This window comes from Callospermophilus lateralis, chromosome 12 (genome assembly GCF_048772815.1).
Source record: "Callospermophilus lateralis isolate mCalLat2 chromosome 12, mCalLat2.hap1, whole genome shotgun sequence".
Lineage (NCBI taxonomy): Eukaryota > Metazoa > Chordata > Mammalia > Rodentia > Sciuridae > Callospermophilus > Callospermophilus lateralis.
The window spans coordinates 47,537,714-47,552,999 of record NC_135316.1 but is presented as its reverse complement, the minus strand read 5'-3'; the positions used below and the strand labels follow the sequence as shown (position 1 = coordinate 47,552,999).

Genomic DNA, 15,286 nt, shown 5'->3' with positions numbered 1-15,286 from the left:
AAAAAAACCAAAGGCTGAATGTTTTCTCTGATAAACGGATACTGACTCACAAAAGCAGGGAGGTGGGGTGGAAGGGGGTGGAGGTTGGACCAGGTAATGGGGGAAGGGAGGAGGGATGGGAATGAGAAAGATAGTCAAATGAATTGGACATAACTTTCCTATGTTGATATATGAATACACGACCAGTATAACTCCACATTATGTACAACCACAAGAATGTGAAGTTAGACTTTTAGTTATTAGTCAAAACAATTCTACTGTCATGTATAACTAAAAATAACAAATAAAAAAGTAAAAAAAAAAAAAAGAAGAAGAAGTAGGGATATAGAGTTCATGCAAAAAATTCTTACCTCATAAGGGTTCCTAGTCTTTGAAGTGGCAAAATAGGTGCTATCTACAAGTGATATGCAGTTCTTTATAGAATATACAAAAGAGATCATGGGATTATAGACACACACCGCTGTACCTGGCTAAGAACAGTTTTTAATTTTGATGTCTTCTATATCACTTTTTCTTTTATAGCAATTGCCTTCAGGCCCCTGTCTAAAAAATCTTTACCTACTCCAAGTTTATAATTTTGACTATTACATTTAGGTTTCGTTTCAAAGTAACAAAGATGTCCATGTCCCCATCTCTAGAATCTGTAAATATTTTACCTTATATGGCAAAAGAGGCTTTGTTGATGTGATTAAGAATCCTGACATGAGATTGTCCTGGTAATAATAGCTGGGTAGTCCTAGTATAATCACAAGGATCTTTATAAAAGGAAAGGTGGATAAGGGGAGGTTTGGGGGTAGTGAAATTGATCAAATTACAATGTAATGATATAATATAATGTATGATAATGCCAGAAAATGTACTGTGTAGTTAATATGCACCAATTTTTAAAATTTAAAAGAAAGAGGGGAGGATGATATGGTGATGAAAGTATAATTCAGAGAGAATTCAAAGATGTTATGCTGATGGCCTTGAAAATGGAGAAGGGAAGTGTACTAATAGGGCATCAAAGCAGCCCCTGGAAACTGGAAAAGGCCAGGAATTGGATGAGAACCTTCATACAGAACCAGCTCTATCAACACTTGTCCTTCAGTTCAGTGAAGTAGGCTTCTGACCTCTAGAACTACAAGATAATTTGTATGGCTTTAAACTACAAAGTCTGATAACGTTTTAGCAGCAATAGGAAAGTAATATACTGGAATATAAAAAGAACTCAGGCAAATCAATGATTTAAAAAAAAAAAAAGCCCAATTTAAAACATGGGCAAAAAATTTGAACAAATACTAGCCAGTAAGCACCATAAGATATTCAACAATATTATTCATGAGATAAATTTAAATTAAAAGCCTGATGAGATAGTATTACAAACTCACCAGAATGGCTAAAATTAGAAAGATTATCTACACAAAATATTGGTGAGAATTTAGAGCAATTGACTGGTTTTATAGAAATAACCAATCTCTATAGTGACCAGCAATTCCATCCTAATTCTTTACCCAAAAGTAAAGAAAGCCTATATGCAAAAAAAAATATTTCTAGTAGAATATTCGTAGGAGCTTTATTCATAATAAAAACTTGCAACAGTCCAAGTGTTTATCACAGAAAAATGTTTAAATAAACCATCATGTATTTATACAATAGAACTACTCTATGAAAAGAAATCAACAGCTGATTCATTCAACAATATGGCAGAACCTGAAAATTTTTATACTTAGTCTACCAAAGCTTTCCCAGAAATTTTATACTATCTGAGTCAATTTATAGAAAGTTTTAGAAGTGGTAAAATCTGTGGTGAAAAATTTAAAATAGTGGTATCTCTAGGAATGGTTTGCCACCAAGAATTAATTGGGAAAATAGACATGAGGAAACATTCCAGCTTTTCTAATGTTGTGAATATCTTTATATATATATATATATATATATAAAATATATGACAGTGGAATGCATTACAATTCTTATTACATATATAGAGCACAATTTTCATATCTCTGGTTGTATACACAGTATATTCATACCAATTCATGTCTTTATACCTGTACTTTGATAAGATTTGTATTACCCATGTATATATATTTCAAAACTTTTTTACATTTCAAAATCCATTGAACTCATTGAATAGTAGACTTAATTAAGATTCGTACCTTTTACCATATATAATTTTATTTTAAAGACTAAATATTGAACCATTACTGATGAGTTGCATGTTGAACTGTTGAGGGATGAAGTGTGCAGATACCTGCAATTTCCTTTGAAATATATTTCAAAAAATTCAGTAGATTTATGGGTAGATACAAGGATGGATGAATATATGATAAACAAATGTATAATTTAGAGTGTGCATGTTATGGGTATATACTACAATTCTTTCGATTTTTCCAATGTCTAAATGTTTCTTAAAATCTTTAGAAATTTGCTATGTGTTGTCTAAAATATCTTAAAATTCATCTTAGAATAAAACATTTACTTGTACTGGAAGGACAATAACTAGGTTCTTCTCTATCAGTTTATAATAGAAACTAGAATATTCTAATATTCTAGTGAATAGTTGTTGGTTAAACAAAATTTAAAATGTTTTGGCTAGGCATGATCACACACAGCTGTAGTCTTCACAACTCAAAAAGCTGAGACTAGAAGATCACAAGTTTGAGGCCAGCCTGAGAAATTTAACAAGACCCTGTCTTAAAATAAAAATAAAAATAACTGGGGATGTAGCTCAGAGGTAAAGAATCTTCAATACTAATAAATAAATTAATTAAGTATGCAAGCATTTTCTTTCTTAGTACTAAAATGTGTACCATTTTCAAAGGTTTACCGTCTAAATCAGCTAATTTCAGCTGACAATGAGATTGTTTCTTTTTTATTTGTTCTTTTTAGTTATATATGACAGTAAAGTCTATTTTGACATATTTGTACAAGCATGGAGTATATCTTAATCTAATTAGGATCCCAGTCTTGTAGATGTACACAATGTTGAGATTCATTGTGGTGTATTCATATATGTATGTAGGAAATTATGTCAGATTCTTTCCACTGTCTTACTTATTCCTGTCTAATACAAGTAATAATTAGTGTTGGCAAGGATGTGGGGGAAAGAGTACACTCATATATTGCAGGTGGGATTGCAAATTGATGCAGCCATTCTGGAAAGCAGTATGGAGATTCCTCAAAAAACTAGGAATAGAACCACCATTTGACTCAGTTATCCTACTCCTCAGTATATACCCAAAGGAGGTAAAATCAGCATACTACAGTGATGCAGCCACATCAATGTTCATAGCAGCTCAACTCACAATAGCTAAGCAATGGAATCAACCTTGGTGCCCTTCAATAGATAAATTTGCAGCCATTTAAGAGAGATAAGAGTCAGATATGTATCTCAATTCTAGTCTAGTTCTGGTAGAGTTGAACTGGAGATCATCTTGGATCTAGAAGATATCTGATAACTGGTAACAATATTAGCAATGACATTTATCATCTCTTCTATGTATCCTTCTCAACTAATAATTAACTTAATAATTCTATCTCTGAAAGCTGGTCCTGATTTACCATGAAAGAACAAAATTAAAGGAAAACAGTTATTAATATTTCTAAAATCTTTACAGTACTACAGAAAGACCAGTCAGCAATTATGTGCACAACATATTGTGATGGTGCAAATAGTCAAGCTTCATTTATGATATGGTACTTGGCTTTATTTTAAATTGGAAATACTCCTGAATTTAGAGTTCTCCTTTTAAACAGTAAAATGATTGCTGTTGATAGATAGTTATAAATGTTTTTTATAATCTTTGCCTTAATTCAGTTTTTGTAATCATCAGTGAAATTTTTTTAATCCTAACTTGTAGCAAAATTTATTGAATTGAATTTTTTTCCCACAAGATATTAACCTGTTAGTTGAAAAAAAAATTAGGATGTGGTGTGACAGTGGCAGAATTTAGAAATAAATTATTTTCTCTGAACTTTTTGAGTTACTAATTTTAGTCTATCAGTATATGCTTAGAACTTCACATTTTATTCCAAGTAGCCTACTTGAGTGTATAATTTTGCTATTGTAAGTAGAAATTAAGTTGTTATTTTGAGAAAATAATGAATATATTTCCTAATTAATCATTTTTTACCAAGAAGAGAATTAATGAATTAATATTATCATTATTTGTCATTTTATAGCATATATTTCACATAAAAAGCCTTTAAATCCTTCAGAATAATGCATCTGCGTTGTGCATTATAACAAGAAAACTTAACATGTCATATGAGGTAATCCCTTAATACTTTCTAAAAAGTAAATCAAACAAATTCAAACAAGGGTATACGTTTAGAAATATCCTTCTACTTGCAAATGGGCTATTTTGAGATTGCACATTAGTCCTTTTTAATGTTGTTGTGCTCCCTAATTCATTATTAACTCTTTTATCTTCACTTCTGCCATGCTTTTTATGGGGGGGGGGGGATTCTTTCACATCACACACTTCAATGTTTTCCAGTTGAAAATGAAGATGAGGCTGAGAGGATTCTTTTTTCCTATGGCTATGGTGCTAATGTTCCCACAACAGCCAAAAGACGACTAAAGCAAAGGTAAAATCAATATATATTTATCTTACTTATCTACTCAAGCTAAATGTAATTACATTGTACATTTTGATAATGTGCTCACTTGAATGACAAAGTAAAGTTACTTTGTTCTTAGTATTCATAAATATTAAATTGCTCACAAAATACAGTAATTATCATGCATTTCATGTATATTTAAGTGAATTTAATGTTTGGTAGACTAGAGGTGTACATTAAAATTTTCATAGAATTAAATTCAGTGATAAGAATACCATTTTTATTTTATTTTCACATTAATTTCAGATAATACAAATGCAATAATTTTCAGATTAGAACTAATTAGTTATACTTCCCTTTTTTTTCTCTTTTTGCTTTGTTTTGGTTTTTGTTTCCTTTTTTATTCACATGTCTACATTCCTTGACATATACTTTAGAAAGAGTGAGTGATATAGTAGTAGCATATATATTGTGATTAAAACAATAAAAGGCTTCTTGAAGACCAAGAAAATTTTTAGAATATCTACTAGTTATGTGGTGAGACATTGCTTTAAAGTACCCTAACAGGGATTGGGATTGTGGCTCAGTGGTAGAGCCTTTGCCTCAAACATGTGAGACACTGGGTTTGATCGTTGGCACCACATAAAAATAAATAAATGAAATAAAGGTATTGTGTCCATCTACAATTTAAAAATATATTTTTTTAAAAGTCCACTAACAGAAAATTATACCTTTAATAATCATTTTCTAGTTGGCCTGTCTGATTTTTTGCTAACTCCTCTCCCTAAATTCATCCTGTTTTCCAAAAATATCTCATAGCTCACTTTGCTGCCACATCAAATCTGAATGTTTCAGTGAGACTTCTAAAGCCCCTCCATAATGTGGCCCCGCCTCATCATTCTTATTTGCCTCTCTACCCAAAATGAGAGTAGATATATCTCTCTGCCTGTAAACATCTATTCTCTCTGTACCTTAGGAAAGCATTTCATTTATCTCATTACCTATCATTTCCCATGTAATTTCCCCAGCTAGATGAAAAGTTCTTCAAGGTCAGCAACTACATCTTTTTCTTATTCTCTGTCGCTGCCTAGTTCAACGCAGAGTACCTAATAAGGTACTTGTTTCTTCATCTTTTTCATCTTTGAGGATTCAAAGCTTTTTGTTATCTATTATTTTTATAAAAATTAATTCAAACATTTAGAGACATTACAAAATAACTAAGAAAAACAATCCATTTTACTTCTGATACTTCTGTAGGAACTTTGAATGATAACCCAAAGAATGAAATATCTTTGTGGTTATCTAAAGTTGTATAGGATATAGACCACTTTAGAGGAAATAACAAAAGGATACTTAGAACTTGTGTTTTTTACTGGTTAAACTGAATATTTAAAAAATTTACTTCAGGGTTAGGTGAATAATTTGTAACTAGGATGGTCCTCCCTTCCTTCCTTCTTTCCTTCCTTCCTCCCTCCCTCCCTCCCTCCCTCCCTCTCTCCCTCCCTTCCTTCCTTTCTTTTTGACATATTATACACAGATGGAGCATAACTTCTCATTCCTCTGGCTGTACTTGGTACACAGTCACTCCAGTAGTGTAATCATGTATATAGGGTAATTATGTCTGTCTCATTCTACTGTTTTCCCATCCCCACAGCCCCATTCCTTTCCTCCCCTCTACACAAACCAAAAGAATGATTAATTCTTCCTGGTGAAGATTCAGGTATTTCTAAATTATGTATAATTTGAAATTGGTAGTAGTCCTATCCCTTTCTGATCCCTCCAGTGGCCACTATGAATGAACTAGGATATTTTAATTTTAAATATGACTCTGCTTTAAAGTCCATTGTTGCCTAGAGAAGAATAGAAGCATAGTTTCATGGGTAAGAGACTTCTCTATCATCAGGAAATCACAGGTGAAATACTGAAAACTGAAGTTTAATAGAAAAATTACATTTTCTCCTCTATTTTAACATCTGAATTCTTCAAAAGAATCTTTGTTACAAGAAAAATAGGATTTTGCTTTTGTAAGCTTGCTTTCCTTAGCCCCAAATACTGAGTTCTCTGAAACTGAAAGCAATTATTGCTGCAACAGCTTACTATTTTTTTTAAGAATTTCCAAAAACAGTAGTTGATTTCTTAATATTAAAAGAATTAAAGAACCACAACTGATTCATATTCCAAATAATCTTAACTGTCCAAATATTTCTAAAGATTTTATCACCGAGCTATCTATGTGCCTTGAACAAGTGCCTAATGGGTGTGCTATTAATATGTCCTGCCAGCTGGTGCCAGGCATTCTTCTCATGGTGAGCCAGAGGGTTATTTTGAGGAAGTGTTTCTCAGGTCATCTAAACTGAGGGAAGGGAAAGTAAGTCAAGATATCTAAAGAGGGAATTTATACATTCCTGTGTTCATTATTAAGTGCCTACTGTATGCGCAAAGTTGACCAGAGGCACAAAAGATCCCACTTTAGAGTCTGATGCATTTCCAAAGTTTGATTTCTTAAGGGATATCTGTAAAGAAGGCTTTGTGCTCTCTGTAAGTTATTAAAGACTAAAACAAGATAGCCTTTGAGTGGATCCATACTTCACCTTTAAAGCAATAAACATTGAAGGTGAATTATATTTAGGATGACTCAGAACAGTAATTGAAATACTTACATAATAAAGTTTTCATCAGATGTCAGCCTACACCAAAATATATCAAAATTTCAATGGAACCAACATCCTTACTACTATATAATATTTTTCATCCATACTAAATTTGATTTTAAAATTTCATTTCATTAGACAGAATTAGGTAGTTTAGAGTAACACTTAATAGGAGGGAGGTTTCTGGTTCTAAATAGGTTTGTTTTTAAAATTAGGAGAATTGTTGGTGATTCCACCATCCAAAATAACCATTTAGAAATTAAAAATATATAGATACACACACACACACACACACACACACACACATACACACTTTCTTACATGTTTAGGATAGTGTGTATTATTTAGTAGTTTAACCTTTTTTTTTTTTTTGGGTATTAGGGATTGAACCCAGGGGCAAACTACCACTTACTGATGTCCATAGCCCATTTTTTTTTTTTTTTTTTTTACTTTTATGAAACAGGGCTTTGCTAAATTGCCTAGGCTGGCCTCCAATTTGTAATCCTTCTCTTTACCTTCTTGAGAAACCAGGATTACAGATATGCTCAACCATGCCCAGCTAATTCTAGCATTTTATCCTGAACATATTTTTGTCAATAAATATCCTTTTTGGGGCGGGGGTAGGGGGCACCAGGGATTAAACTTAGGGGTGCTTTCCCAGATATTTTTGTTTGTTTGTTTATTGTTTTTTTGAGATAGGGTCTTGCTAAATTGCTTAGAGTCTGGTGATCCTTCTGCCTCATCCTCCCAAGTCACTGAGATTACAGGTCTATGCCATCACACCCTTGTCAATGAATATTCTTCAAAAAAAGATTATTTTCAATATTTATACAAAAGTTTAAATTTAGGACTTCTGTTTTTGAATAGACTTCCGGTTGAGTGCCATAAATTGGACAGCCAGTGAACATTTCATAAGTTTCCTGTTGCTACCCCAACAATAATATGAGATTAAAATGAGAAAATAGATACAAAGTTCACCACACAGTGCCTGACAATAGAGTTCAGTAAATGTTAATGGGTTATATCAAGTAATATCTTCTCTTTTTTAAATATTTTTTGGTTGTAATTAGACACAATACCTTTATTTTATTTACTTATTTTTATGTGGTGCTGAGGATCAAACCCAGAGCCTCGCACATGCTAGACGAGCGCTCTACTGATAAGCCACAACCTCAGCCTAAGTAATATCTTCTTAAAGTACCTTACTTGGTTACACAATTTAAGCATTTATTTAAAATGATTTTTAATTTTTTTATTGTTGTGATGATAGCTGCTGAATTTTATTGGTTGCTCGAAACATTACGATGATCTTGACATATCATATATCATACATTTGATTCAAATGGGGTATGAATTCTTATTTTTCCCACGTGAACAGATTGCAGGATCACATTGGTTATACAGCCATGTTTATACATACTGCCATACTAGTGTCTATTGTATTCTGCTGCCTTTCCTATCTCCTTCCTATTTTTTAAAAATTTTAATGAGGCTTTTAAATATGAAACATGGACACAAAACTAATTTTGAGATTCACATTCTTTAATATCAGTTTTTAAGATACAATGCAGATTTTCTATATAGTAGTAGTATAATTGTTTTTTTTAAATTTGAAAAAGTAACTCACAGGGATTGTGGTATGCACCTGTAATCCCTGCTACTCAGGAGACTAAGGTGGAATCACAAATTCAAAACCAGTCTGGGCAATTTACGGAGACCTTGTCTCAAAAAAAAAAAGAATACACACACACACACAAAGAATAAATAAGTAAAAAACAAACTCCCCAAAATTCTTCTTAAACATATTTTAATGATTACATAATATAACTCACGTTTTAAAGTTTCACAGGGATACAGATAATAGGTATATATTGTGTTAAACTCTTTCTGCAACACAGTTGTGAAAAATTAAAAGGTCTTATATAATTATAGTGAATTAAAATAAAATGGACTCTTCTTGATTGAACTTGAAAATCTGAAATAATGTTTTTGTTTCATTAATGACTGTTTTGAAAATAGCAAACAAGATTTTCTGGTTGTATGTTTTGATTGTGTTGTCACACTAAATTTCCTGCTAATGGGTTATATCAAGTAATATCTTCTCTTTTTTTTTTTTTTGGTTGTAGTTGGACACAATACCTTTATTTTAGGCACTAATGTGGCCTTAGTGTGTGCCTCTCTCTGTTTGTTGTGGCTGATTAAATGTTTAGAGACTTTTCTCAAAGTTTTTAAGCCATTCACATTATCAGATATACTGCATACTATAGATCTTATATGTTAGTTTCTACCTCGTTTTATAAAGAGCTTTATGTTGAAACAAGTATACTGATCTTCATAATGAAGGGGAAAAAAAGAAAGCCAGAGAAACTGACAAGTTTTTATGCATACTGGAAGTGTGTTTTCCTCTTCTTAGTTCTTATGTATATGCATTGCTGGATGATACTGTTTACAAACCTTCATACAGTAATGGGACGTACTAACTGACATTGACAGAGAAATAATTTATTTGGAAGTCAAGAAATGCTGAAGGAACTTAGAGATAACCCTTACCTTAATAATTTTACCAATAACCAATAAAATTTTGGTTTAATATTTAGACATGAAACTATGTACTTGTGATGTTAATTTCTAGTTGATGTCCAACTTAATCTTGGAATAAGTAAAAGTAGCATTTAATATAATTACAAAGAAGTATTGTTATACCTACTTTAGTGTCCCAGTAAATAATCTTTTGAAAGTATTGCTTTCTTAAGAAGTTCATTGCATTCTATATCAAAAAATAACCTGTAGCAAGAGTCATTTTCTTGACTCTATTTTAGTTACTCTTTATATAGAACTTGAAAAGGACTTATTCTTGTTTTCATTGTGTGTATATTGTGTTTTAGAGACATAAACTTAATTGTGGTTGAACAGTTCTTCATTTGTCTCACTTTGAATTTCATTTCTCACTTTTAGTATCCCAGATTTCTGTACAGGATCCACCTATACCAAATCACTCACCAAAGCAGTATGACACATTTAAAGATTTAACAGATTGAATACAAGAGGACAATTGGTGTCTGTCATTTGTATTCTCCCTTATTAACTTTATATACTTTGTTTATTGCTAATTCAATGCATAGATGCTAAGCATTAGTTATACTTTAATATCAAGGTTCTGCAACCTTGGAATATGGTTTCTAGCACTATATTCATTGGGACAAAATTCACCTACAGGAGAGTCAATCAGGGAGTATTGAGTGTCCACTCTGTTCAGCTCTGTTGTTAGGCACTTCAATGAATAAGATCCCTGTCATTATATGAGTTCTGTTATTGGAGAAAATATTAACACACATAAAAGAATATCAAGAAATATTCCAATGTATGTAAGTTGGCGATACCACGTACTAGAGTCTGTGTCGAACTCTATGCTAGAGTCTATTCTGTGTGCCAGGGGAATAGAGATGAATGAGGACTAACATGGTTAGAAATGGAACTTGAAGGGAGCCTTTCAGGAAAAGTTGGGCTCACAAATACTGGAAGAACTGATCTTCAGCAGAAGGAATATACAAAACATTTATGGGAGGTTAAATAGAGTGGACATTAATGGAAAATAAAACTGGTTCTGGTGATGTGATAGAGAACTTTCATGTTTTAACTTTTCTTTCATGATGTGATAGAGAACTTTCATGTTTTTAAATAGAGTGGACTGGTTCTGATGATGTGATAGAGAACTTTTATGTTTTAATTTAGATATAGTTTAGAATCAACCATGTAAGTAAAATTTAGAATGGGAAAAGAATGTAAATATCAATTCATTGAGTAAAAAATATAAATGACCAATAAATATGGGAAGGTGAAAATATTAACACACATAAAAGAATATCAAGAAATATTGCAATGTATATAAGGAAAATTAATTTAAAATGGGGTTATCCTATTTATTCATAAGATTGGCAAAACTTTTAAGATGATGAATACCCAGTATTGGTTAGAGTATGAAGAAAAAGAAAGTCTTATAAAGTTAATTTACTCAGTAATTAGTTACTGCCAGACACAGTGGCGCACACCTATAATCCCAGCAATTCAGGAGGCAGAGGCAGGAGAATCACAAGTTCAAGGCCAGCCTGGGAAACTTAAGCAAGATCTTCTCTTAAAAGAAAAAAGAAACAGGGACTTGAGATAAAATTCAGTGGTAGAGCACCTCCCAGGTTTGATCCCTGGTACTGCAAAAATATGTAGGTACATACATACATACGCTATGTATCTTTAGCTTTTCATAGTCCAGAGTTAATATTGTACTACTTTGTGTAAAGTATAGAAACCTTGTGACCATACAGCTGCTTTTACCATCTCCCTGCTTTTTTTTTTTTTATGGTTTCCAAATGTATTGCAACACTGTTAGAAATCCATAAAACAATGTTATCATTTTTTATTTACATACTCAGAAAATTTAAAGAAATTAGCAGGAAAAAAAATAACATTAGTTATATTTAAATTGGTTGTGCTTACATATATTTTAATGAAATCTAAGATAATCATATTCTTAGTAGTCTTACTATAATAATTCCTAATATTTTAATGAAAGATTTTGCTATTTTTATTCCTTTTTCTCTTTTTATTCCTTCAGGGGACATGCCACATTAATAGGCTGAATGGGTCTTAATACCATTTCTGATATATCCACAAGGAAATATATTCTATTATTCTTACAAGTGACTTAGAAGTAAATTTTAAAACATAGTCCATTTATTTTGGAGACCAGTGGTACCACAGTGCATTCCACATGATAACCATGTTTGTAAATGACATCAATGTTAAAATAATAGTCACAGTCTTTCCTGTTAGCATCAGTTCCTAGAAATTTTTTCTCATTAAAATTGTACTATAGAATACTAAAAACAAACAAACAAAAAACACGTAGAGCATGTTTATAACTAACTTCAAGATATCATAAGATACCTTTCTTCCTTTGAATTGATTTTCCTCACTTAAGAGTCGCCTAACCAAAATCAGGGAAATTTTTATTAGAAGGAGGTATTCCTGGTGATATGGCTTACACCTACCATACAAAGAATTTCCTAAGTCAGTATTTTATATGATATATTTTTCATTTGTAAGTGTTATCACCATATCTTCATAAAAACATTATGCGATTGCAAGATTAAAAGCATCTAAATCAAATGAACAATTTTGTATTAATAAATTTGATGTCTTACAACAAGTGACATTTGCATTTCATTATTTCCTTTATTTCTTTACAGACAAATTTTTATTTGCATAAAACTCCATCTTATCCATAACTCTATTTCTGTGTAATTGCATTTGATTGGGTTCATTACTCTATACTGAATGTTGCATATATTTGGCCTGTGCCTTCAACATGTTTGTTAAAAATTACTATACAAAAGACCTGGATGCTATTTTCTGTGGAAGACAGAATTTATACCTAACATATTTGAAGGATGAGAAAGATAGAGACAATGAAAATTTGAATTTAGATAACTCTAAGGTTTTTAAATTAACCCAACAAAAAACAGTTAGTGATATCAAATACTGATGCTTGCAAACATGTATTAGAATCAACAGATTTAAAATGTAAATATAATAAAAAATTAGCATTAAGACTTATTTGTAGAGGTCTTCTTAGTTTATAGTCAAATTAGAACTTGTTTGGTACATTTACTTGGGGAATGAAAAACAGAATACCCTTAAACTATAAATGTCTTTAAAAATCTTTAAAACAAAAAAAAAAGAAAGAAAGAAAGAAAGAAAGAAGGAAACATCATTTTAGTGACTCCCCAAGGCTGGTGGGGTTGAGAGCAGGAAGCATTTAGTGAGGAAGAAGGGGGATTAACTGTTAATAGGTACAAAGTTTCTTTGGAGGGTAATGAAAATTTCTAAAATTAGATTATAGTGATAGTTGCACAACTCTACATATACTAAAACTATTGATTTATACATTTTAAATGGGTAAGCTTTATTATATATTAGTTGCATAGCAATAAAATTATACATCAATAAAGCAGTTTTAAAAAAAGAATGGTAGCCAAAAATGGGAACTATATGTCTCTTCCATCTCTAACTTCAGCTGATGGTTAAGGCAAAATATGCCAGTTGAACAGATAGATAGTATCTTCTTAGGTCTAAACAAAGTATGAACTTCTATCAGAATTCATCATTATTATTTGGAACACATTTTTAGAAATAGATATGCAGAGTGATATTTAGTGTGGTTTGAAGAGGTTTGTCTGTTTTCCTTTGTCTGATGTGAGGAAATGTCAAGTATATGATAGAATTGTTTTTATCCTATAATTTTACTTAGAGAAATGATATGTTGTCATTGTAAAACGTCTTGTATTCCATGGATTCTACAATTCATAGATTAATAAATTCACTAACATAGAACATGAAAATGTGGTAAATATGGAAATACAGAGAGGTCTGTGGGAACAATGTCTTAATATTAGTACTAATATTACTAATATTAGTAATATTAATTTGTACTAATTAGTACTAATTAATTAGTATTAACATGTCTTAATATTAGTACTAGTTCTTTAAAGAATTATGTGTGTTTCTCCCTGTAGTTACAAGGAATGAAGCTTTTTTTTTCCCTTAAGATTGTTTCTTAATAGTGGACTTAAAACATTTTATATTTAATGTAATTTTAAATACTGAAAGTCGGAATGATAAATTGTGATATTGCAGATATCAGAGGGATGATTTCTTACCTTTACCATAGACATTTTCCAAGCTTTATACATCACTTCCATCCGTACTTTGAATAGAAAACCTATTCAATTGTAAAATGCATTATGTTATCTGAGGTAAACACTGATGCTTTTCAAAGTGCCAGCATATTATTGTTCATAATATTTCAACTAATTTTCTGATCCGTTTGTAACTGAGAAATTTTTAAAAAATGGGGAAAAGCTGTAAATTGCTATTTTGTGGTCTTTTCAAGCAAGTATCTTAAAGTAATTCACTTTTGTAGCAAGAGCTAGAAACCATTACTGCAGTAATCAATATATCACAGTTATGGGGATTTTGATTTACTTTCAGAATTCTGAGTTGTTGGGGTCTTGGTCTTGCATTGATTTATTATTTGATCCCATATTTTTTCTGTTAATAATTAAATATTATAAAAAAATAATCAGTTTTCTAGCTCACAAACCCATTTTGAATATTTTAGATAGCATTTTTTTTTTTGCACTGTTGCAAGCATTAATTTTCTCACTTCATTCACCTAGTGTCCACTTGGCAAGAAGAGTTCTTCAGTTAGAAAAACAAAACTCATTGATTTTAAAAGATCTTGGACATCAAAAGGACCAAGTAACACAGCTTTCACAAGAGGTAAATAACTTAAACAAAAGAAGTATGTATAAAGAAACCCAGTGTTCATTTTAATTCTTTATAACTCCTTTGTTTAATCTTCTGAGCAATTTGAAAATAAACTGGTAGTACAAAATTATTTCACAATTTATGAAACTAACTGAATATTAAGGCTCTATAAAATAACTTATGGTGTATGGCAAAACTAAGAACAAAAAGGGGATTAAAGTGCCCAGACTAAGTATAAATGCAGACTAGACAGACAAAAGCTTTGATTTCTGAGAATTTCAACTGGCAAAACAAGTTTAGCAAATTTTGATGACATTTTAAGTTTTCCACTATTTTTAAGATTTACTCTTTATTTCTGTGTTCAAAAAAAATCATTTATCTATTATTGAACACACTTAACTTTGTTTCCACTTAAAATCAGATTCATGTTTGCCATTTGCTTTAGCATTCTGTTAAAGAATATTTATACAATTTACATATCATTTTAATATATGTATTATTTTTAGTTAACATCAAATTATTATTTTTTCTGTGCTTTTGAAATTCAAGTCAAAACAAAACCAAAGTTGCCACCCTCAAGTGTTCCTATTTTCTGATCTCAACTAAACCAGTTTTTTTAGGGTAATATTTTAAAACTCTTTTAAGAGCTTTATTTATTTATATTATAGGGGATTTTAAAAAACATTAAATTCTACTAATATATACTATGTAGTCTTTGATTCTTTTTTTTTTTTTTTGTACTAGGGATTGAACCTAGGAGCGTTATA

The 15,286-nt window shown here is 31.1% G+C and overlaps 1 protein-coding gene across 4 annotated transcripts in view; it reads left to right on the top strand.

The window, feature by feature from the left end:
- The window catches only part of Pibf1 (progesterone immunomodulatory binding factor 1), a 220,968-nt gene that overhangs the window by 126,342 nt on the left and 79,340 nt on the right, over positions 1–15,286 (top strand). For all 4 annotated transcript variants that reach the window (XM_076871971.2, XM_076871969.2, XM_076871972.2 and 1 more), the window contains 2 exons: positions 4,482–4,572; positions 14,429–14,531. In XM_076871971.2, coding sequence (XP_076728086.1) covers positions 4,482–4,572; positions 14,429–14,531 — 194 coding nt within the window. The remainder of the gene's footprint in view (positions 1–4,481; positions 4,573–14,428; positions 14,532–15,286) is intronic.